This window comes from Oncorhynchus mykiss, chromosome 16, assembly GCF_013265735.2.
Source record: "Oncorhynchus mykiss isolate Arlee chromosome 16, USDA_OmykA_1.1, whole genome shotgun sequence".
NCBI lineage: Eukaryota > Metazoa > Chordata > Actinopteri > Salmoniformes > Salmonidae > Oncorhynchus > Oncorhynchus mykiss.
The window spans coordinates 9,173,355-9,197,885 of record NC_048580.1 but is presented as its reverse complement, the minus strand read 5'-3'; the positions used below and the strand labels follow the sequence as shown (position 1 = coordinate 9,197,885).

Below are 24,531 nucleotides of genomic sequence, written 5' to 3'. Positions count from 1 at the left end.
GAAGGATGCTTTGTTGAGAAATAAGATGCCGATTCTAGATTTCATTTTGGATTGGAGATGTTTAATGTGAGTCTGGAAGGAGAGTTTACAGTCTAACCAGACACCTAGGTATTTGTAGTTGTCCACATATTCTAAGTCAGAACCGTCCAGAGTAGTGATACTTGACGGGCGGGCGGGCAGGTGCACGCAGCGATCGGTTGAAGAGCATGCATTTAGTTTTACTTGTATTTAAGAGCAGTTGGAGGCCACGGAAGGAGAGTTGTATGGCATTGAAGCTCATCTGGTATTTACCCCCATAGAGACAGCCAGAGGTCCGGACAACAGGCCCTCCGATTTGACATACTGAACTCTATCGGAGAAATAGTTGGTGAACCAAGCGAGGCAATCATTTGATGAACCAAGGCTGTTGAGCCTGCCAATAAGACTGTTGTGATTGACAGAGTCGAAAGCCTTAGCCAGGTCAATGAATACGGCTGCACAGTAATGTCTCTTATCGATGGCGGATATGATATCATTTAGGACCTTGAGCGTGGCTGAGGTGCACCCATGACCAGCTCTGAAACCAGATTGCATAGCGGAGAAGGTATGGTGGGATTCGAAATGTTCGGTAATCTGTTTGTTAACTTGGCTTTCAAAGACCTTAGAAAGGCAGGGCAGAATAGATACAGTACATTTATGCCATTGCTGTCACGTTCTGACCTTAGTTCCTTTGTTTTGTCTTTGTTTTAGTGTGGTCAGGGCGTGAGTTGGGGTGGGCAGTCTGTTTGTTTCTGTGTTCGGCCTAGTATGGTTCTCAATCAGAGGCAGGTGTCGTAAGTTGTATCTGATTGAGAATCATACTTAGGTAGCCTTTTTCCACCTGTGTTTTGTGGGTGTTTACTTTCTGTTTTGTGTTTTGTTGCACCATTCAGGACTGTTTCTATGTCGTGTATTGTTTTTGTTTCAGTATTCATTCTTTATTAAATTACAATGAATACTTACCACGCTGCACCTTGGTTCTCTCTTTCTCCCGACGACAACCGTTACAATTGCAATAATGCCCTTTTGGTTTTCAGTTGTTGTCATGTGTTTGGAGGGGCTTTGCTGGCTTTTAGGTCCAAGAGGGTTTATTGAACGTGCACTCCCTTAAGGTGATGTTTTTTATATTGTGCATGTCTATTTCAATGAATATGTTTATTTGTAATGCTGTGAAAAAAAAAAGTCATTTCTATTCTTTCTGCATTGATGTTTTTTGATGGGTTTTGATGGATTTTGTGAACTTGTCTCTGTGAAACACTGGGTAGGCCTACTATAGGGAGCGATAGAGCCATACAGAAAGTCACTAAGAACTGAAAAGACATTTGTGTAATCGTATCGGTGTGTTTCATTGTAAATCCGTTTTTAAACAAGCAAACCTACGCCTGAATTATTTAATCAACTTTGCTTGTTTGTCATATCTGTCTCAGACTGTTTCCCTAAATGGGCCTCGAGAACCTGTGACTTTGATTAGATAGATGTTATTCTAATACAGTGTATTTCCCTTATGGTGACCATCTTCTCAGGTTGAACTGGAGTTAGCTAATTGCTCATTTCTAGCTATTATCATCCATGCATCATTACTTATGGGATACAACATTCTCCCATTGTACGATTGACAACGTCACAATGGTGTAAGTATCAAAGTTTCACAATGCGGAAAAGGCAAATGTGATTTATTGCTTCTTTCGCTTATGACGCAATCTCTCACTTCAGAATCCTGTTGAGCAGCAATAGACATGCAAGTGCTTCTCTTCAAAACAATGCAAAAAGGCACATTTTTTGCCAGATTGTGATGATACAGATACAAGATCTTTAAAACATCCTAAAACATTGGCATTTCTGTCTGATGTCTAGATACACAGTATCTAGTTCTTAATGATTATGATACCAAAACAAAAATGACTGATCATATTGTAACTTTATCTCATGCAAGTACATTCTTTAAGCATGTTTAACTGACTTTCTACAGAATGTGGTATGAAATACTTTGAACAAACGTAGATGTTTTTGGCAGTTTTATTGTGTGTGTGTGTGTGTGCAATGACACAGAGGAAGTGAGGGTGGAGAACCACTAACCACATTGATCAATTCCTTTTTGCCCTGCCTAGTCCTTAGAAGAAACTAACACAGCAGGAGATAAAGAAGCGGTATAGTACAGCGATTCACAAAATATCTTCAGAAGCAACATAACAGTAAAGTGAAAAGGCATGGTTGTTTTAAGTTTCTATAGGATGCCAACCTGTGCTGAAAATTTGGAAAAAAAGTTTGGAAATGTTTGGACAGATTTCTAATGGTAAATGTGTGATGCAGGGTTGATATTCACGGGAAAATGTTTGGCACTGTGTGTGGACTGATATGGATGGCCGTTACCGTGAGCTTGTTCATCTCAACGGGACATCCCTCGCCCACACCGATGCCTGACCAGTATGCCAGAGGACTGGTGAGTTGTTCTATGTTGTCTTCATTTTTTACCTTGTCAAAACCGCTTTACTTAGTATAAAATAAATGTGCTCCATCGAAACCATTCGTATATTTTTGTTTATAGACTTTTTTTTTGTTTCGCTTATAGCCTATGTATGTAAATCATTGTTTGGAATTTCAGACGTAGCCACAACGATATTTAGAAAATGTTTAGCCTACATTTTTTGGGGGGGGGGAAATAAACATATATTAATACCACCCATGGTGTTTGAAATCTAAAATGGAACCAACCGTTAAACGTTATTGACTTTCGGAACAATGTGTGGTAAACCACTATGGGGCACACCCTCTTTTGACAGTTGACAAATCTAAATTTCATATGACTGATGAACAGTCCTGAGATTTACCTCCCTCAGTGCTGTAGTGCAACAATACACAGTAGGCCTCTGCATTAACTCACTCTGCTCCAGCGAGTTAGTGCACATAGATTAGAGCAGTGGTTCCCAAATTTGTTATAGTCCTCTACCCCTTCAAACATTCGACCTCCAGCTGCGTCCTCTAGCAACGGGGTCAGCGCACTCTCAAATGTTGTTTTTTTGCCATCATTGTAAGCCTGCCACACACACACTATACAATACATTTATTAAACATTAGAATGAGTGTGAGTTTTTGTCACAACCCGGTTTGTGGGAAGTGACAAAGAGCTCTGATAGGACCAAGGCACAAATAATAATATAATAATAATCAATAATTTTGCTCTTTATTTAGCCATCTTACATATAAAACCTTATTGGTTAATCGAAAATTGTGCTTGAAAGGATGCACATAACTCTGCAATGTTGGGTTGTATTGGAGAGAGTCTCAGTCTTAAATCATTTTCTACAAACAGTCTGTGCCTGTATTTAGTTTTCATGCTAGTGTGGGCCGAGAATCCAGTCTCACATAGGTACGTGGTTGCAAAGGGCATCAGTGTCTTAACAGCACGATGTGCCAAGGCAGGAAACTCTGAATGCAGCCCAATCCAGAAATCTGGCAGTGGCTTCTGATTAAATTCAATTTTCACAGAACCTCTTGTTGCAATTTCGATGAGGCTCTCTTGTTCAGATATCGGTAAGTGGACTGGAGACAGGGCATGAAAGGGATAATGAATCCAGTTGTTTGTGTCGTCCGTTTCGGGAAAGTACCTGTGTAATTGTGCATCCAACTCACTCAGGTGCTTCGCTCTATCACATTTGACATTGTCAATCATACAGTGATGGAAAGACCTGTGTGTTGTCCTTGTTAATGCAGACAAAGAGGAGATCAAATTTGTCCTGCACATTGAATATAGTTGCGGAGAGTCCCTGTAATTCCAGATTCAGACTATTCAGGCGAGAAAAAACATCACCCAGATAGGCCAGTCATGTGAGAAACTTGTCATCATGCAAGCGGTCAGACAAGTTTACATTATGGTCAGTGAAAACTTTAAGCTCGTCTCTCAATTTAAAAAAAAAACGTGTCAATACTTTGCCCCTTGATAACCAGAGCCCTTCTGTATGTTGTAAAAGCATTACATGGTCGCTGCCCATATCATTGCAAAGTGCAGAAAATACAAGAGAGTTCAGGGGCCTTGCTTTAGCAAAGTTAAACATGTTCACTGTAGTGTCCAAAATGTCTTTCAAGCTGTCAGGCATTCCCTTGGCAGCAAGAGCCTCTCAGTGGATGCTGCAGTGTACCCAAGTGGCGTCAGGAGCAACTGCTTGCACGCGCGTTACCACTCCATTATGTCTCCCTGTCATGGGTTTTGCGCCATCAGTACCGATACCAACATGAGCAGCAGCTACGTTTGGCTACATAGGTTTCCATAGGTGGAATTCCCGCAAGAGAGTAACGGTTAATGTGATTGGATGTTAATGGTTTGACTAGGCTACCTGTATTTGACATTGTGTTGTTATTTCGCTGAACACTAGATGCTTTAATTTTATTTTTGGCAGTGAAACGAGGCTAGTCAAGCAAGAAAAAAATCCTCACCCAAATGTATAGCTGTTACATCTACCTCTGCCACGCCGCCAACTCCTCATCCAGTGTCTCCCTAAACCTGCCGCCACTCCCCCAGTGATCTCTCGCTCTCTGTCTCTATGTGGGTGTATGTGATTGTGTGAGTAGAGACATGTGTGCTGGAGGCAGAGCAGATCCCCACCATCTGCAACCTGTTCCATAATCAAGACATCTACAAATAATCAACACTGCCACCTACACGCTGCCAGATCGTAGCCTCTGCTCAGTCAGTCTGTATTTCAAGCCATTTGTTCCTGCATTGATCTTGTTATCCCGTTGTGCATGTCTTCCCTAGGTAGACGCTGCTTTTCTCTCTGCTACAGTACCGTCCGTTCTGACTCTGGTCCCTGTCTCCCTCGTCTCGTCAGTCCTGTTTCCCTGCCCTGGACCCCCGTTCTACTGCTTCTTTAAATTCCGCTCCTGACCTGCTTACCTGGCTCCTACTCCCCTTGCCCCAGCCTTAGCCTCAGTTCCTGGCTCCTTGCTACCTGGCCAAGCTGGTAGCAAGGAGCCAGCAGAGAACTGGAAGGAGAGGCGGCCAAAGGAGGAATTGGCCCTGGGGTGACCAGTGAAATACACCTGCTGGAGCGCATGGGTGGGCGCTGCTATGGTGACCAGCGGTGACCAGCAAGTTGAGATAAGGCGGGACTTTACATAGCAGGGTCTTGTAGATGACCTGGATTCAGTGGGTTTGGCGACGAGTATGAAGCGAGGGCCAGCCAATGAGAGTGTACAGCTCGCATTGGTGGGTAGTATATGGGGCTTTGGTGACCAAACGAATGGCACTGTGATAGACTGCATCCAATTTGTTGAGTAGGGTGTTGGAGACTGTTTTGTAAATGACATCGCCAAGGTCAATGAATAGTGTGTAGGCAGCGTGTAGGCAGGGATCGGTTGAAGAGCATGCATTTAGTTTTACTTGTATTTAAGAGCAGTTGGAGGCTACAGAAGGAGAGTTGTATGGCATTGAAGCTTGTCTGGAGGGTAGTTAACACAGTGTCCAAAGAAGGGCCAGAAGTATACAGAATGGTGTCGTCTGCATAGAGGTGGATCAGAGACTCACCAACAGCAAGAGCGACATCATTGATGTATACAGAGAAGAGAGTTGGCACAAGAATTGAACCCTGTGGCACCCCCATAGAGACTGCCAGAGGTCCGGACAACAGGCCTTCAGATTTGACACACTGAATTCTTTCGAAAAAGTAGATGGTGAGCCAGGCGAGGCAGTCATTTTATAAACCTTAGTTTCTCTGTAAATACCTTAGTTATCTCCGTTGGGTTCACCTGCTCTGCCCCTGCCGAACAATAGCCCGTTGGAAAATATAAATGGACTGTTTGAAAATGTGAGAAAAAAAAGTAAAAGTAAAAACAATTTATTTAGAAAATGTGAATCACATTTTTATTTGGCGTACCCCCGAAGGCATTGCGCAGTAGTACCTGGGAATACCTGGACTAGAGGAATGGAACATGCAACATAACGCCCTGGATCAGAGCTAGCATTAACCCTGCAAACCTCATTAACCCTCTATCTGACACCAGGTTATGAAATATTTATAGTTAAACAATGAACAGATTCTTCATCACATAAAAGCCACACAAAACAATGAAAATACCCATTGTATCACCGCAGTTGTGTCTAATGTGTTGAATCAGTTATGTGTGTAAGCTTTCAGGGCTAGGCCTAGCTAGTTGGCTATCCTGAGCTTGATCTGGTAGCTAGTTGGCTATCCTGAACGCGATCAGCTAGCTACTTGGCTATCCTGAGCGCAATCAGCTAGCTAGCTGGCTATCCTGAGCGCAATCAGCTAGCTAGTTGGCTATCCTGAGCGCAATCAGCTAGCTACGTGGCTATCCTGAGCGCAATCAGCTAGCTAGTTGGCTATCCTGAGCGCAATCAGCTAGCTAGTTGGCTATCCTGAGCGCGATCAGCTAGCTAGTTGGCTATCCTGTGAGCGATCAGCTAGCTAGTTGGCTATCCTGAGCGTGATCAGTGATCAGGGATTCACAGTCTGGTTTCACTCAGGATTCACTGAATTACAGCAAGACCTGAAGAGAGAAACACTATGTTGATGGTAATTGTGTGGTACTAGAACATCTCGGGGATGAACACATACCACATGACCTTGACAAAGGTTCAAGGTTTTTTTTATTAGTCACATTTAAAAACATGAAATGACAGGAATTTAAGACAGGAACTAAAAAAAAACATCAAAATACATTAAATATAAAAGTCCTTCAAATATCAAAGTGCAGTTTATGATTGAGATATTGTCTCAAGTCATATTGTCTGTTTTAGGTGATACCGGGAATGTCTCTGGTTAAAAAGGTGTATAACACTGGGAAGGAAAAGTCCCTGAGGTGGTTTGTCCCTGGAGCGCCGTGTGCAGGGGGTGGCTTTCATCAGCTGGGATGCTCCGTAGTATCACAACAACTGACATCAAAGTCTGCTTCTCCTCATCTGCTCTCTGTTAGGATTGGTTGAGCCGGTATGGGTACCTCCCTCCTCCTGATCCTCGCACGAGCAAGCTGCAGACGAAGGATGGGGTCGAGCAGGCGATCCGCGAGATGCAGAGATTCGGAGGGCTCGAGGAAACGGGCAGACTGGGTAAGCCACTGTCAACTCACAGTAAAGCTTTGTCACTTAACCCTTTACCCAACTGTAAAGTCTTTCATTGCAACTTGTGTGTGCACAAACACCGGTGATATTCTGTGAGGGGCCTTGAAGACACAAAAAAGGGTTTTCAATTAACATTAAGATGCTTGAAACCATTGGTAACACTTTAACAATTTTTAAGCAGAGGTAAGCATGTATGATATTTTACAATGTCTTATAACAAGGCTCATAAATGTTGTGTCTCTACGCATAAAGTGTTCCACCGTCTCAAATTGACTGTTTGGATCATTATAAGATGCTTATAAAACATTATAAATGGGTCATACATGCTCATGATGAGTCTCACAATGCATTATAACAGTATTATAATGCATTATACCTGGATGCTTTAAGTCACCGGGTGTCATATGTGACTGTCTTGCCTCTGTATTTTCAGATAAAGACACTCTCAATCTCATGCAGACGCCTAGATGCTCTCTCCCTGACATTGTGGGATCAGAGGACATGTTGAAAAGGAAGAGGAGGAGGAAGAGATACGCCCTGTCAGGCCTTCGCTGGGATAGGACCGACCTGACATGGAGGTGTGCAAAATTTGTCGCTGGGACAAACAGTTTCACACATTTGAGTATTCTTCTGTGTAGTGTAGTACTGAGCAGACCTGGGTTCAAATAGTATTTGTCATCTTTCAAATGCTTTGAGCATTTGATTTTAGCCTGCCTGGAGTGTCAAATGGGTGTCATTGGTTCCTTTGCACCAGGTACTGTGCCATACCTGGTAAGTAGTATAATAGTGTGTTTTATTTATTTGTTTGTACTACTGATGTCCTTCCTGTATCCAGCGTCCACAGTTACCCAAACCCCTCCCGTTCGACCTCTGTCTTCCGCCCGGACACGGTGGAGGCGATCCTGACTCTGGCCTTCAAGGCCTGGAGTGACGTGGCCCCCCTCAGCTTCCGACAGCTCTCTGGGAGCGACAGAGAAGATATGGGGCCCGGAGGGGACATCCGAGTGTCTTTTACCCGCTCGCTCCATGACGACGGGTACCCTTTCGACGGTAGAGGGGGCACCCTTGCCCACGCCTTCTTCCCGGGGAGGGATGACGTCGCGGGGGACACGCACTTCGATGACGATGAGTACTGGAGCTATGGAGGTATTTAAAGATAGTCGGATGGATGGATGGATGGATGGATGGATGCATGGGTGGATGGGTGGAAGGATGGATCTTCAATTACCACAATAAATACAGACAGAGAGAGAGATGCTATTGACCGACTGATTAACACAGCACCTGCTGGTTTCTCAGGGGACAGCAGTAGCACAGACCTCTTCACAGTGGCGGTGCATGAGTTTGGCCACGCCCTAGGTCTGTCCCACTCCTCCTCGGATCCCTCCATTATGAGGCCCTACTACCAGGGAGCTGTGAAAGACATCTCCTCCTACAACCTTCCTCTGGATGACAGGATGGCTATTCAAGAGCTCTACGGTAGGGTGTCTTATTTGATGGACTGTTTTTTTTAAATAGATTCTTTAAGGATTCTATATTATGTTGAGAGTTGTGGGAAAGATAGACAGAAAATGTGTCACAAAGGCAGTGGGCTGGATTCAAAACCCACGCCGGAATCCGACGAACGTGTGTGGAATATGCAGTGGCACTAACCGCTAGACCACCCAGGCCACACCAACCCATAACTCTAACCCTAAACCTACCCCAACTCTAATTCTAACCCTAACCCCAGAACCTTAACACTAACCATAAACCAACATAAGCTAACCATAACTAAATGGGAAATTCAATGTAGGTTTCTTGGTCGGTCATGTGACTTAGTTTTTCCCCTTGGTGCCACATCTGTCCTTGTCTTTTACGCCACCTCTATTTGCATAACCCAAACCTCCCTCTTTCCTCAACCCTTTTCCTTCCTCTTTCTGGCTTAACAGTGGTGGGGTTATTTCCTGCCCTTACGCTACTGTTGTTGTTTACGCACTCGCTTTAGTTATAAAATACGATATTACAGTGTTAGGATTTCACAATGCAATTCAGGGAAACAGATCCTAATTTTGGTGCACATAGAAAGGAGTCCTGAGTGCATTCAGGTGTGTGTGCCGCAACAGATGTTCTTCAAAATAGACAAAACATAGGCTTGTTATGTTCAGAAAAATCCAAAGTATGATGCTATGTTATCTTGTAACTGTACATCAAACATAGTGATCGTAAACGTTGACATTGAGGGAAATGCTGTAAATTAAGACGACTCTATGCAGTTTGAAAGATGAGACGTTGAGTATTATAAGAAACACCGCTTTGATGTCATACAAGCAACACCTGACTGTAAGTAAGCATTTCACGGTAAGGTCTACCTACACCTGTTGTATTTGGCGCATGTGACAAATAAAATGTTATTTCATTTGACATGAGTTTTATGATATGAAAATGTGAAGTGCATATTTGGAATGTTTGAGCCAGAGCTCTGAAGTCATATAGATCATGTTATTGTACACCCACTGCGTTCCAATTTAGACATTTATCTGTGTCCAAATCTGCCATTTTCAACCCATATACGGGTATGTGTCTTCACTGACATTTTCAACCTGTCCCTGACTGAGTCTGTTATACCAACATGTTTCAAGCAGACCTCAATAGTCCCTGTGCCAAGAACACCAAGGTAACCTTCCTAAATGACTACTGACCCGTAGCACTCACGTCTGTAGCCCTGAAGTTCTTTGAAAGGTTGGCTCAAATCAACACCATTATCCCAGAAATCCTAGACCCACTCCAATTTGCATACCAGCCCAACAGATCCGTAGATGATGCAATCTCTATTGCACTGAACAGAACTGCCCTTTCACACCTGGACAAAAGGAACACCTATGTGAGAATGCTATTCACTGACTACAGCTCAGTGTTCAACACCATAGTGCCCTCGAAACTCATCACTAAGCTAAGGACCCTGGGACTAAACACCTCCCTTTGAAAATGGATCCTGGACATCCCGACTGGCCTCCCCTAGGTGGTGAGGGTAGGTAACAAAACAACCGCCACGCTGATCCTCAAAATGGGAGCCCCTCAGGGGTGCCAGGTCAGAGTACTCCTGTACTCCCTGTTCCCTCATGACTGCATGACCAGGCACGACTCCAACACCATCATCAAGTTTGCCGATGACACAACAGCGGTATGCCTGATCATCGACAACAATGAGACACCCTATAGGGAGAAGGTCAGAGACCTGATGGTGTGGTGCCAGGACAACAACCTCTCCCTCAATGTGATCGATACAAAGGAGATGATTATGGACTGCAGGAAAAGGAGGACCGAGCACGCCCCCATTCTCATCGATGGGGCTGCAGTGGAACAGGTTGAGAGCTTCAAATTCCTTGGTGTCCACATCACCAACAAACTATCATGGTCCAAACACACCAAGACAGTCGTGAAGAGGGCACAACAAAGCCTTTTCCCCCTCAGGAGACTGAAGAGATTTGGCATGGGTCCTCAGATCCTCAAAAGGTTTTACTGCTGCACCATTGAGAGCATACTGACTGCTTGCATCACTGAATGGTATGGCAACTGCACAGCCTCCAAACACAAGGCCCAAACAGAGGCTAGTGGGTATAGCCCAGTACATCACTGGGCCAAGCTTCCTGTCATCCAGGACCTCTATACCAGGTGGTGTCAGAGGAAGGCCCTACAAATTGTCAAAGACTCCAGCCACCCTAGTCATAGACTGTTCTCTCAGCCACTGCACGGCAAGCGGTACAGAAGCGCCAAGTCTAGGTCCAAAAGGCTTCTTAACAGATTCTACCCCCAAGCCATAAGACTCCTGGATATGTGAATGAGTGATGGTACAGAGCAGCATAGGCAAGATACAGTAGATGGTATCGAGTACAGTATGTACAAATGAGATGAGTATGTCAACAAAGTGGCATAGTTTAAAGTGGCTAGTGATACATGTATTACATAAGGATACAGTCGATGATATAGAGTACAGTATATACGTATGCATATGAGATGAATAATGTAGGGTAAGTAACATTATATAAGGTAGCATTGTTTAAAGTGGCTAGTGATATATTTACATCATTTCCCATCAATTCCCATTATTAAAGTGGCTGGAGTTGAGTCAGTGTCAGTGTGTTGGCAGCAGCCACTCAATGTTAGTGGTGGCTGTTTAACAGTCTGATGGCCTTGAGATAGAAGCTGTTTTTCAGTCTCTCGGTCCCAGCTTTGATGCACCTGTACTGACCTCGCCTTCTGGATGATAGCGGGGTGAACAGGCAGTGGCTCGGGTGGTTGATGTCCTTGATGATCTTTATGGCCTTCCTGTGACATCGGGTGGTGTAGGTGTCCTGGAGGGCAGGTAGTTTGCCCCCGGTGATGCGTTGTGCAGACCTCACTACCCTCTGGAGAGCCTTACGGTTGAGGGCGGTGCAGTTGCCATACCAGGCGGTGATACAGCCCGCCAGGATGCTCTCGATTGTGCATCTGTAGAAGTTTGTGAGTGCTTTTGGTGACAAGCCGAATTTCTTCAGCCTCCTGAGGTTGAAGAGGCGCTGCTGCGCCTTCTTCACGATGCTGTCTGTGTGAGTGGACCAATTCAGTTTGTCTGTGATGTGTATGCCGAGGAACTTAAAACTTGCTACCCTCTCCACTACTGTTCCATCGATGTGGATAGGGGGGTGTTCCCTCTGCTGTTTCCTGAAGTCCACAATCATCTCCTTAGTTTTGTTGACGTTGAGTGTGAGGTTATTTTCCTGACACCACACTCCGAGGGCCCTCACCTCCTCCCTGTAGGCCGTCTCGTCGTTGTTGGTAATCAAGCCTACCACTGTTGTGTCGTCCGCAAACTTGATGATTGAGTTGGAGGCGTGCGTGGCCACGCAGTCGTGGGTGAACAGGGAGTACAGGAGAGGGCTCAGAAGGCACCCTTGTGGGGCCCCAGTGTTGAGGATCAGCGGGGAGGAGATGTTGTTGCCTACCCTCACCACCTGGGGGCGGCCCGTCAGGAAGTCCAGTACCCAGTTGCACAGGGCGGGGTCGAGACCCAGGGTCTCGAGCTTGATGACGAGCTTGGAGGGTACTATGGTGTTGAATGCCGAGCTGTAGTCGATGAACAGCATTCTCACATAGGTATTCCTGTTGTCCAGATGGGTTAGGGCAGCGTGCAGTGTGGTTGAGATTGCATCGTCTGTGGACCTATTTGGGCGGTAAGCAAATTGGAGTGGGTCTAGGGTGTCAGGTAAGGTGGAGGTGATATGGTCCTTGACTAGTCTCTCAAAGCACTTCATGATGACGGATGTGAGTGCTACGGGGCGGTAGTCGTTTAGCTCAGTTACCTTAGCTTTCTTGGGAACAGGAACAATGGTGGCCCTCTTGAAGCATGTGGGAACAGTAGACTGGTATAGGGATTGATTGAATATGTCCGTAAACACACCGGCCAGCTGGTCTGCGCATGCTCTGAGGGCGCGGCTGGGGATGCCGTCTGGGCCTGCAGCCTTGCGAGGGTTAACACGTTTAAATGACTTACTCACCTCGGCTGCAGTGAAGGAGAGACCGCATGTTTTCGTTGCAGGCCGTGTCAGTGGTACTGTATTGTCCTCAAAGCGGGCAAAAAAGTTATTTAGTCTGCCTGGGAGCAAGACATCCTGGTCCGTGACTGGGCTGGATTTCTTCCTGTAGTCCGTGATTGACTGTAGACCCTGCCACATGCCTCTTGTGTCTGAGCCGTTGAATTGAGATTCTACTTTGTCTCTGTACTGGCGCTTAGCTTGTTTGATAGCCTTGCGGAGGGAATAGCTGCACTGTTTGTATTCGGTCATGTTACCAGACACCTTGCCCTGATTAAAAGCAGTGGTTCGCGCTTTCAGTTTCACACGAATGCTGCCATCAATCCACGGTTTCTGGTTAGGGAATGTTTTAATCGTTGCTATGGGAACGACATCTTCAACGCACGTTCTAATGAACTCGCACACCGAATCAGCGTATTCGTCAATGTTGTTATCTGACGCAATACGAAACATCTCCCAGTCCACGTGATGGAAGCACGTCAACTAACCCGGTGCCCCCGCACATTGACTCTGTACCAGTACCCTCTGTATATAGCCTCCACATTGACTCTGTCCCGGTACCCCCTGTATATAGCCTCCACATTGACTCTGTCCCGGTACCCCCTGTATATAGCCTCCACATTGACTCTGTACCGGTACCCCCTGTATATAGCCTCCACATTGACTCTGTCCCGGTACCCCCTGTATATAGCCTCCACATTGACTCTGTCCCGGTACCCCCTGTATACAGCTTCCACATTGACTCTGTACCGGTACCCCCTGTATATAGCCTCAACATTGACTCTGTACCGGTACCCCCTGTATATAGCCTCCACATTGACTCTGTACCGTAACACCCTGTATATAGCCTCCACATTGATTCTGTACCGGTACCCCCTGTATATAGCCTCCACATTGACTCTGTACCGTAACACCCTGTATATAGCCTCCACATTGATTCTGTACCGGTACCCCCTGTATATAGCCTCCACATTGACTCTGTACCGGTACCCCCTGTATACAGCCTCCACATTGACTCTGTACCGGTACCCCCTGTATATAGCGTCCACATTGACTCTGTACCGGTACCCCCTGTATACAGCCTCCACATTGACTCTGTACTGGTACCCCCTGTATATAGCCTCCACATTGACTATGTACCGGTACCCCCTGAATATAGCGTCCACATTGACTCTGTACCGGTACCCCCTGTATACAGCCTCCACATTGACTCTGTACTGGTACCCCCTGTATATAGCCTCCACATTGACTATGTACCGGTACCCCCTGAATATAGCGTCCACATTGACTCTGTACTGGTACCCCCTGTATATAGCCTCCACATTGACTCTGTACCGGTACCCCTTGTATACAGCCTCCACATTAATTCTGTACCAGTACCCCCTGTATATAGCCTCCACATTGACTCTGTACCGGTACCCCCTGTATATAGCCTCCACATTGACTCTGTACCGGTACCCCCTGTATATAGCCTCCACATTGACTCTGTACTGGTACCCCCTGTATATAGCCTCCACATTGACTCTGTACTGGTACCCCCTGTATATAGCCTCCACATTGACTCTGTACCGTAAACACCCTGTATATAGTCTCCACATTGACTCTGTACCGTAACACCCTGAATATAGCCTCCACATTGACTATGTACCGGTACCCCCTGTATATAGCCTCCACATTGACTCTGTACCGGTACCCCCTGTATATAGCCTCCACATTGATTCTGTACCGGTACCCCCTGTATACAGCCTCCACATTGACTCTGTACCGGTACCCCCTGTATATAGCCTCCACATTGACTCTGTACCGTAAACACCCTGTATATAGCCTCCACATTGACTATGTACCGGTACCCCCTGAATATAGCGTCCACATTGACTCTGTACCGGTACCCCCTGTATATAGCCTCCACATGGACTCTGTACCGGTACCCCCTGTATATAGCCTCCACATTGACTCTGTACCGTAAACACCCTGTATATAGCCTCCACATTGACTATGTACCGGTACCCCCTGAATATAGCGTCCACATTGACTCTGTACCGTAAACACCCTGTATATAGCCTCCACATTGACTCTGTACCGGGACCCCCTGTATATAGCCTCCACATTGACTATGTACCGGTACCCCCTGTATATAGCCTCCACACTGACTCTGTACCGGTACCCCCTGTATATAGCCTCCACATTGACTCTGTACCGGTACACCCTGAATATAGCGTCCACATTGACTCTGTACCGGTACCACCTGTATATAGCCTCCACATTGACTCTGTACCGGTATCCCCTGTATATAGCCTCCACATTGACTCTGTACCGGTACCCCCTGTATATAGCCTCCACATTGACTCTGTCCCGGTACCCCCTGTATATAGCCTCCACATTGACTCTGTACCGGTACCCCCTGTATATAGCCTCCACATTGACTCTGTACCGGTACCTCCTGTATATAGCCTCCACATTGACTCTGTACCAGTACCCCCTGTATATAGCCTCCACATTGACTCTGTACCAGTACCCCCTGTATATAGCCTCCACATTGACTCTGTCCCGGTACCCCCTGTATATAGCCTCCACATTGACTCTGTACCAGTACCCCCTGTATATAGCCTCCACATTGACTCTGTACCGTAACACCCTGTATATAGCGTCCACATTGACTCTGTACCGGTACCCCCTGTATATAGCCTCCACATTGACTCTGTACCGGTACCCCCTGTATATAGCGTCCACATTGACTCTGTACCGTAACACCCTGTATATAGCCTCCACATTGACTCTGTACCGGTACCCCCTGTACATAGCCTCCACATTGACTCTGTACCGGAACCCCCTGTATATAGCCTCCACATTGACTCTGTACCGTACCCCCTGTATATAGCCTCCACATTGACTCTGTACCGTAAACACCCTGTATATAGCCTCCACATTGACTCTGTACCGTAATACCCTGTATATAGCCTCCACATTGACTCTGTACCGTAACACCCTGTATATAGCCTCCACATTGACTCTGTACCGTAACACCCTGTATATAGCCTCCACATTGACTCTGTACCGTAACACCCTGTATATAGTCCTACTTGTTATTTTACTGCTGCTGTTTAATTATTTGTTACTTTTATTTTCAATGTTTTACTTTTTTCTTAACTACTTAAAGCATTGTTGGTTAAGGGCTTGTAAGTAAGCATTTCACTGTAAGGTCTACAGCTGTTGTATTCGGCGCATGTGACTAATAACATTTGATTTGATTTGATATGAGTGTAAAGGGTTAAGTCATAACGCGTTGGAGAAGATCCATCGTTCCTCCCTTTTGACCTTTTCCGCCAATTTCGTTTTGAGAAGGAGGCGAGGAGAGAGTACGATTCACCCTTTCTCTCTCCCCAGGGAGGAAGGAGAGCAAGCCTGCAGTGCACCCTGGTGGCAGTGGTTCAACTCCCAGTCACCCTCGCCTGCCCAGTCCTCCACCTCCAAGGCCAACAAAACAGTGAGTGAAAACATGATTCACACTATAGACCAGACTGGAACCATACTGTGCTGGCCGGAATGGTTTCTTTTCACATGGTCGGTTCCAGCAACTAAGGTTAACCAGGCCATCCCAGTACAGCTTGGCTTGGCTCAGCTCGGTTTGACTGAGTAGTGTGAAATGGGTACAATATTTCTTATCTGTCCAAACAGGATTAAGCTAATTGTTTCTCCATGGTTCTCATACGCAGATGTGTGACGGACACGAAGGCCAGGCATCAAACATGTTTGTCCATCATTTTTCACGTGCATCTTAAATTCAAAATGTTACCTAGCGAGATACATAAATTATACTGTAGCTGCTGAGATTTAACCTGATAAGAAAATCGTTATTAGATATTTCATAAGTGTAGCTGATGTTGTCATTATGACACAACACATTTGTAATATTGAGTTGCACCCCCCCCCCCCCCCCCCCCCACCCTTTGCCCTCAGAACAGCTTCAGTTCATTGGGGCATGGACTCTACAAGGTGGCAGTCCACAGGGCAGTCCACAGGGATGCTGACCCATGTTGATTCCAATGCTTCCCACAGTTGTATTGGCTGGATGTCCTTTGTGTGGTAGTCTAGTCCCGATACACACAGAGAACTGTTGAGCATGAAAAACCCAGCAGCGTTGCAGTGCTTGACACAAACCGGTGCACCTGGCACCTACTACCATACCCCGTTCAAAGGCACTTCAATCTTTTGTCTTGCCCATTCACCCTCTGAATGGCGCACATACACAATCCATGTCTCATTTGTCTCAAAGCTTAAAAAATCTTTGTTATTAATAGCCTGTCTCCTCCCCTTCATCAACTCTGATAGAAGTGTATTTAACAAGTGGCATCAATAAGGGATCCTAGCCTTCACCTGGATTCACCTGGTCAGTCAATGTCATGGAAAGAGCAGCTGTTCTTCATGTTTTGTATACTCAGGGTATACAGTAATTGTGTCCTTAATCAATCACTCAAATCACTCACAGTATTGAGTGTCAGGTTGCCACTGAAGTCCAGTGTCTTTACTCTTCTCTGCCTTCCTTCCATGACCAGTTCGGACCGCTCTTTCCAAAGTCGTTGTGAGGGCGGCTTTGATGCTGTGGCAAATATCAGAGGAGAGGTCTTCTTTTTTAAGGGTAAGAGAAATACACCAGTGACAACAGCAGTGACAATGTGTTTACACAATTACACAAACATAAATGCTTTGTCGAACGGCCTATTTTGTCCGCAGAGTTACCGTCGTCACAAAATAAATCTTCAGAGGGGAGGGTTTTTCTTAACAGTAAAGAGTTTTTAAACGGACGTGCTCTTCAGCTAAAAGGGATCCCCTACAGTGACAGAAATATTTCCCGGAAATGACTTACTTGAACATAAAGGGGCACACATACCCACGGCCATGATAACTAGCCTAACAACTAATGATTGTGTGGTTTCATGATTTAAAACATTGATAAATGTTATATCTTATGTGTATGGGACATTCTTGCGGTGGCATTTGCATCTCTCACCTTTACATCCATGATAAACACTTTAAAATGAAAAAATAGTTACACGGGGTGGAAGTAACAAACTGCAAATACTCTCGTTACTGTAATTGAGATATTTTTTGAGTGCTTGTACTTTTTAGATAATTTTTCTAAGTCAGTAATTTAACTTTCACTTAATTAATGATACTACCCATCCCGGGTCCGGGAGCGTAATCATCAACTGACACTAATTAGCATAACGCAACGGACATAAATATTACTAGAAAATATTCCTATTCATGAAAATCACAAGTTAAATATATTGAAACACAGCTTAGCCTTTTGTTAATCACCCTGTCATCTCAGATTTTGAAAATATGCTTCACAGCCAAAGCCAGACAAGCATTTGTGTAAGTTTATCGATAGCCTAGCATAGCATTATGACTAGCTAGCAGCAGGCAACCTGGTGACGAAAGTCAGAAAAACAATCAAATTAAATCGTTTACCTTTGATGAGCTTCGGATGTTTTCACTCACGAGACTCCCAGTTAGATAGCAAATGTCCGTTTCTTCTTCACGTTTGGCTGAGAAATCGACCGGAAATTGCGGTCACTACAATGCCGAAAAATATTCCAAATTAGCTCCATAATATTGACAGAAACATGGCAAACATTGTTTATAATCAATCCTCAAGGTGTTTTTCAAATATCTATTCGATAATATATCAACCGGGACTGGTGGCTTCTTAGTAGGATAGAGAGAAACAGTGGCCGCATTTGTCCTTTACGCACAAAACACTCTGAGAGACTTCAGCTGACCACTGATGCAATGTTGACGTTCAGGCTCATTTTTCAAAATAAACGCCTGAAACTATGTATTGTGACACTAGACACATTAGGGAAGCCATAGAAAACAGGAATCTGGTTGATATCTCATTCACTGCTCAATAGGGACGCATAGGAACGCAGAGCTTTCTAAATAAGAGTCCCTTCTTGATTGGATTTTTCTCAGGCTTTCACCTGCAATATCAGTTCTGTTATACTCACAGACAATATTTTGACAGTTTTAGAAACTTTAGAGTGTTTTCTATCCTAAGCTGTCAATTATATGCATATTCTAGCATCTTGTCCTGACAAAATAGCCGTTTACTTTGGGGACATTATTTATTATGGACAGGCTTCTCCCCATTTTAGCAACTGTTGTATCAATAATTTTTGACCATGAGAGTTCACCTCAACTTGTTTCAATTTCCACATCGTTTATTAAAATATTTATTTGAGACTTAGGGTTTAGTGAATGATTTGTCCCAAATAAAATAATTTTAGTTGTAGAAATATTTACAACTAATTTATTCACTTTGTAAAGTGTTTGTAAAGTGTTGCAGTCACTTCAGTCGCTGTAGTAGCTGACATGTATAGTGTTGAGTCATCCGCATACATAGACACTGCCTTTAAACAAAGCCATGTCATTAGTAAAGATTGAAACAAGTAAAGGGCCTAGACAGCTGCCCTGAGGAATTCCTGATTCTACTTGGATTATGTTGGAGAGGCTTCTGATGGGTTCACCTTGGGGTCATGATAGGGGCTATTACCACATTTTTGATGAATTATAATAATGAATTATGCTTATGTTGTATTAATTAGAAGGGGAAGGGTTATAAGACCCCTCCCCCTTACATTTATAGGGTCCTAGACTACAGATTAACAATAATCATTATCAGCTTTAATATTGTTACACAGTTATTTTTGAGTCTTTGCCTCTTATAAAGAAACGGTCTGAGAGGTGTGTGAGTTATTGCAGTCAAAACAGGGTGTCTGTGAGAAAGCGCCTCAAAGATAAAAGAGATTCATAAGACACAGAACCCTGCAGGGGAGTGAAAGAAATAATAGACTAGTCTGACATACCACTATAAATCAACATGGGGAGTGGACAATTGATGTTGAGCCTTTAGATAACACTGGAACTAGTGTTTGTTTAGCTGTGTATGCATGTGCTTGGTCTCATGAGTAGAAGGTAATGACATAGGCAGTGACATCACTAGAGGTTGACTGCAGGAATAATAAAACAACTGGACCATTTGCTATTTTGCGGAACTTACTCAGAAACACGCGTGCTATGTTCCCGTTGGCAACTTCTGTCTGTAATTGCATTAATAAAGGTTTGATTGATTTACGTAAAGATATTGTCTAATTGCTGATTTCACCAATGAGCCTATGATTGCATATATATATATATAGGCATACACACACACACATATATATATATATATATATATATATATATATATATATATATATATATATATATATATATATATATATACATGCATATATATATTTTTGTATACATATTATTTTGAATGCTTTAAAGTAAAGCAAATTATTTTTTTGTTTAGATCAATAAAAAAAAAGACTATTAATATACCTTTTTTTATTAAATGTGTCTCCAAGTTTCATGTAATTGGCGTTACTGTCTTGAAAATCACCAATTACAAAGATATACAAGGACCTTGAGCATTCTATCTCCCATGTCAAAGTGTTATTGGGGGAAGGGTTTCAATATTAGAAAAATGATTAGCTAATCACACCCTTTTAGTTTGTCGTAAATTTGAGGATTCCATTTATATTTTGGTGTGTCTATTTCATGAGCGTAATTGGTGTTACTCAATTTAAATGGGAAATTACATTGTGATCGAAATGATTAACCATATCAATTTAGTAAATGCATTTAAAGGGGTTATTAATGACCATAGATTTAAGCTTTCAGAAAATCCTGAATTACCAAAAATGTGTCATTGGTGTGACCATCATTGCTGTTACTACTCTTTCTGGTGGCACAATGTTATTATGATGGTTAAACAATATTGTAAGTCATTATTTAAGCTGCCATATTAGTTGATTTAGAATGGCAAAATGTACCCAAATACATGTAAATAAAATACAGCATCTGGAAGTCCTTTTTGTTGTTGTTGCCTTGCCCAAATGCCACAGCAATTCAAGAACGTCCTGTATATGAACCATACAGGCAACACTCAAGCCCAAATTTGACGTAAACAAATAGCATTTCATTTTCCACACAGCCTCTTTACTTATTATGTTGTTTGTGTCAGGTCCACATTTCTGGAGGATGCAGAGGACAGGTAATCTTGTCTCCCTCAACCCAGCCCTGATTAGAAACTTCTGGATGGGGCTCCCCCCTGAAACCAACAAGATTGATGCCGTTTACGAGAGGAAGAGCGATGGCATCATCATCTTCTTCATTGGTGGGAAAGACAACAGCACTGTTGTAGCCTTATGTCATGTTCATTATGGGACGCAACGGAAACATTTTGCAAAGGAAAATTAAAATAAGCATTTCTTATTGGAGGTACTCCCTCCCTGTTTCAGTCAGTTTTCTTCTGTTTGGTGCCTAATGAACATGTCCCTAGTTAGAATTGAAAACATAAGAACTATGCTACAGTGGCTAATATCCTTATGAATATCATTGTTGTTGTGATGTAAAACAAAGGTGATTTCCTCCTCCTGTGCAGGGGCTCAGTACTGGGTGTTCAAAGACAATGTGGCCCGCCCCGGCTACCCCAGGCCTCTGGCAGAGTGGGGGATGAGGACCAAGGACGGCGAAAAAGTGGAAAGAGTGGAGGCTGCCTTCGTGTGGGCCCACAACGGGAAGACCTATCTATTCAGCATGGGTGAGTTCTGGAAGTTCGACGAGGGCCGAAAGGAGGAGGGGAGGAAGCCGGAGGGGGGCTACCCCAAAGACGCAGCCCTCTGGAGAGGGGTGCCAGCGGACCCCGATGACATCATCAGCTGGGGAGAAGGTGAGGCCTTGAAAAAGACTTGAGCCTTGATGAGATGAAGGTGGGCTGCAGTGTTAATGTAGAGAAAGTGATAGTTCAGTGTTGTTCTACATAGCTAGGGCCAGTTGATTTTCTGGGCCATGTGACGTGTCAGGGAAAGTCTCTGCTTGGACACCTTGCTCACATGTAACCACCGTTGAGCTCTAAAACTATAGTTAGTTATTATTCAGTTGGTTGAAACTAGTGAGCAAAATACTTTCTAGACCTCAACTCTGCTTAAAGTCCAACCAAATAAATTATCTAAGTCTGCATCTTAGCTTGCAATGTCATGCACAATCATTAAACAGCCCACCTGCGTTTCAAAGCATTTTAAACCAATTGTTTGATTATGTTACCTTCTAGGAGATGCGTACTTCTTTAAGGACAACCTCTATTGGGTCATGCAGAGAGGAGGACTGGACCAAGATAATGTCACTCCAAAATCCATTGCGGTGGATTGGCTCAGGTGTCCACATGTACCCACACCTACACCCCACCTTCCAGCCAATCCTCATCCAAGGGGAAAAGACTGCAGCTGTGACTTGAGCAGAGCATCTGCAATTCCCATTTGCAGTTGGTTGATCCTGCTATCTGTTGTGGTTCAGCTGATTTGTTTTAAATTAACAAGGTAATAAAATTTGTAAAACACAGTCATGTCTACTCCTTTCTGAAAGTTGAATGATTATTTGAAAGCTATGTTTTGAGTAAGGGTGACTGTCTTTCTCTCTGCTATAGTCCTGCACTTATACCACTGGAGGGTAACATTGTCCTTCAAGGTAAAACATAGACGAGGTTGCAGATGTTGATGCAACTCAAAATTAGAAAGGTATTCTTAATGTTTTGTAAACTGAGTGTACATATATAAATGACGGATGCTTCTATAGTGTATGTAGGCACCAGAGTTGTGCTGAATTCAGAACTGAATGGAGAAGACCTCCTAAATTCCTATTCAATTATTTGTATTGAAGTAGTAAACAGGATACAGATTTGCAATTCAAATTTGAAAAAAAGAAAATAGAAATGAATTCAGTGAAATTCAATGAAATTCAAATGCTTCTACTATTCTATATTAGGTGTAGTCTACAAATATACATCTTGTACATAAGGATCTTGTACATTAATATTTTTTAAACAATTGATTTTCAGGACTAACCCTTAAAATGAATGATCAGGGAAAACTAACCCTGTGTGCAAATATTCTAAGTTATTATATTTCATTAATCACTTCAATTTTGTTCAATATGCTACATTTCCCAGAATTTGTTTAACCCTCAAGTTGACCCTGAAGCTTTCACAAAGAGACAAATGAAATGAAATGGTTGGTGGACATATAACTGGCTATTCTAAGCACTAAGGTTAAAAGAGTATATGAGCATTGTTTCCAGAGAAAGGGTATGTGTTATTATCTATCTGGAAGTGTGACTTGACAGATTCAATGAAACTCTCATGTTCTGTGACTGAGTGGAATTTTTTTTTTTTTAAATTCAACTTCCTGTCACTCAAACTCAAATTCTACATCCTGTGTGGCCAATTCAATTCGAATTTCAACTCATGAGTTGAATGGAATTAAATTCCAAAATTCTGAGTTGAGCACAACCCCGGTAGGCACCTGAACTGAACCATAGTGGAAGCAATTTATGCTTTTTGTCCCCCCACCTTTGATCTGAAATCCCCATCACCCACTTACAAAATGATTGATGTCCTCGTTATGAAATTATCGACATTACCCTGTATATCTAAAAAGTATTCTGATTTTTTTTTATAGCAGAACTATCAAAACTACTGCTGATGGTGAACCTGAACAATCAAAATAAAAACTAGACTGAATGTAGGCTAAGCCTTGATCAGCAGGTAACCAGAGTTGTGCCTCCGAACCGGTAGCTTACGCTGCTTATATTCTGGTAAAACAGCATTTTCAACAGCTGATTTGATAACAATAACATAGCAAGTTACATTGGTTGTCACTCTACTAATGAAGCCTAATTATGCGCAAGCCATTTGTGCGAGCATTTTGAATGCTGAAGGTGATCAGGAATAGGCTTGCCTCTGGTTGGTCAGCATCCGTCGCAGCACTGTGCACAGAGTATCACTAGGCTACTGATATTGCCTGGGATTGTTCGGCATGGAAAATGACTTGCAGATCAATGACTGTCAACGCAGTTACATGCTTACTTGACACTGAAGGAGAGGATGCATCAGCTGTCACAAAATATTAGGTATTTTCCGAAGGTAGAAGAAAGCAGGGGTGGATAAAGTACCCAATTGTCATACTTGAGTAAAAGTAATGATATCTTAATAGAAAATGACTCAAATAAAAGTGAAAGTCACCCAGTAAAATTCTACTTGAGTAAAAGTCTAAAAGTATTTGGTTTAAAATATACTTAAGTATCAAAAGTAAATTTTATTGCTAAAATATATTTTTTAAGTAAAATATTTACAAAGGAAGCAAATCAAATCAAATCAAACTATTTGTCACATGAGCCGAATATAACTGGTTGAAGACCTTACCTTGAAATGATTACTTACAAGCCCTTAACCAACAATGCAGTTCAAGAAAGAATTAAGAAAATATTTACCAAATAAACTAAAGTAAAAAATAATAAAAAGTAACACAATAAAATAACAATAACGAGTCTATATACAGAGGGTATCGGTACCGAGTCAATGTGTGGGGGTACAGGTTAGTCGAGGTAATTTGTACATGTAGGTAGGGATAAAGTGACTCTGCATAGATCATAAACAGTGAGTAACAGCAGTATAAAAACAAATGGGTGGGGGTGTCAATGTAAATATTCTGGTGACCATTTGATTAATTGTTCAGCCGTCTTAAGGCTTGGGGGATAGAAGCTGTTATAGGAGCCTCTTGGTTCTAGACTTGGCCCTCTGGTACCGCTTGCCGTGCGGTAGCAGAGAAAACAGTCTATGCCTTGGGTGACTGGAGTCTTTGACAATTTTTTGGGCTTTCCTCTGACACCGCCTAGTCCTGGATGGCAAGAATCTTGGCCCCAGTGATGTACTGGGCCGTACTTCAGTCTCCTGAGGGGGAAAAGGTGTTGTCGTGTCCTATTCACGACTGTCTTGGTGTG

The 24,531-nt window shown here is 43.4% G+C and overlaps 1 protein-coding gene across 1 annotated transcript; it reads left to right on the top strand.

Moving 5' to 3' along the window:
• Positions 1-1,713: 1,713 nt before the first annotated feature.
• Positions 1,714-22,095, top strand: mmp25b (matrix metallopeptidase 25b). Its single transcript, XM_036946104.1, has 11 exons — positions 1,714-2,165; positions 2,329-2,458; positions 6,949-7,081; positions 7,527-7,671; positions 7,929-8,239; positions 8,393-8,572; positions 16,030-16,129; positions 17,199-17,281; positions 20,720-20,872; positions 21,140-21,427; positions 21,809-22,095. Exons 2-11 carry the CDS (start codon positions 2,348-2,350, stop codon positions 22,075-22,077), a joined length of 1,773 nt encoding a protein of 590 aa, XP_036801999.1. The 5' UTR covers positions 1,714-2,165; positions 2,329-2,347; the 3' UTR covers positions 22,078-22,095.
• Positions 22,096-24,531: the final 2,436 nt, after the last annotated feature.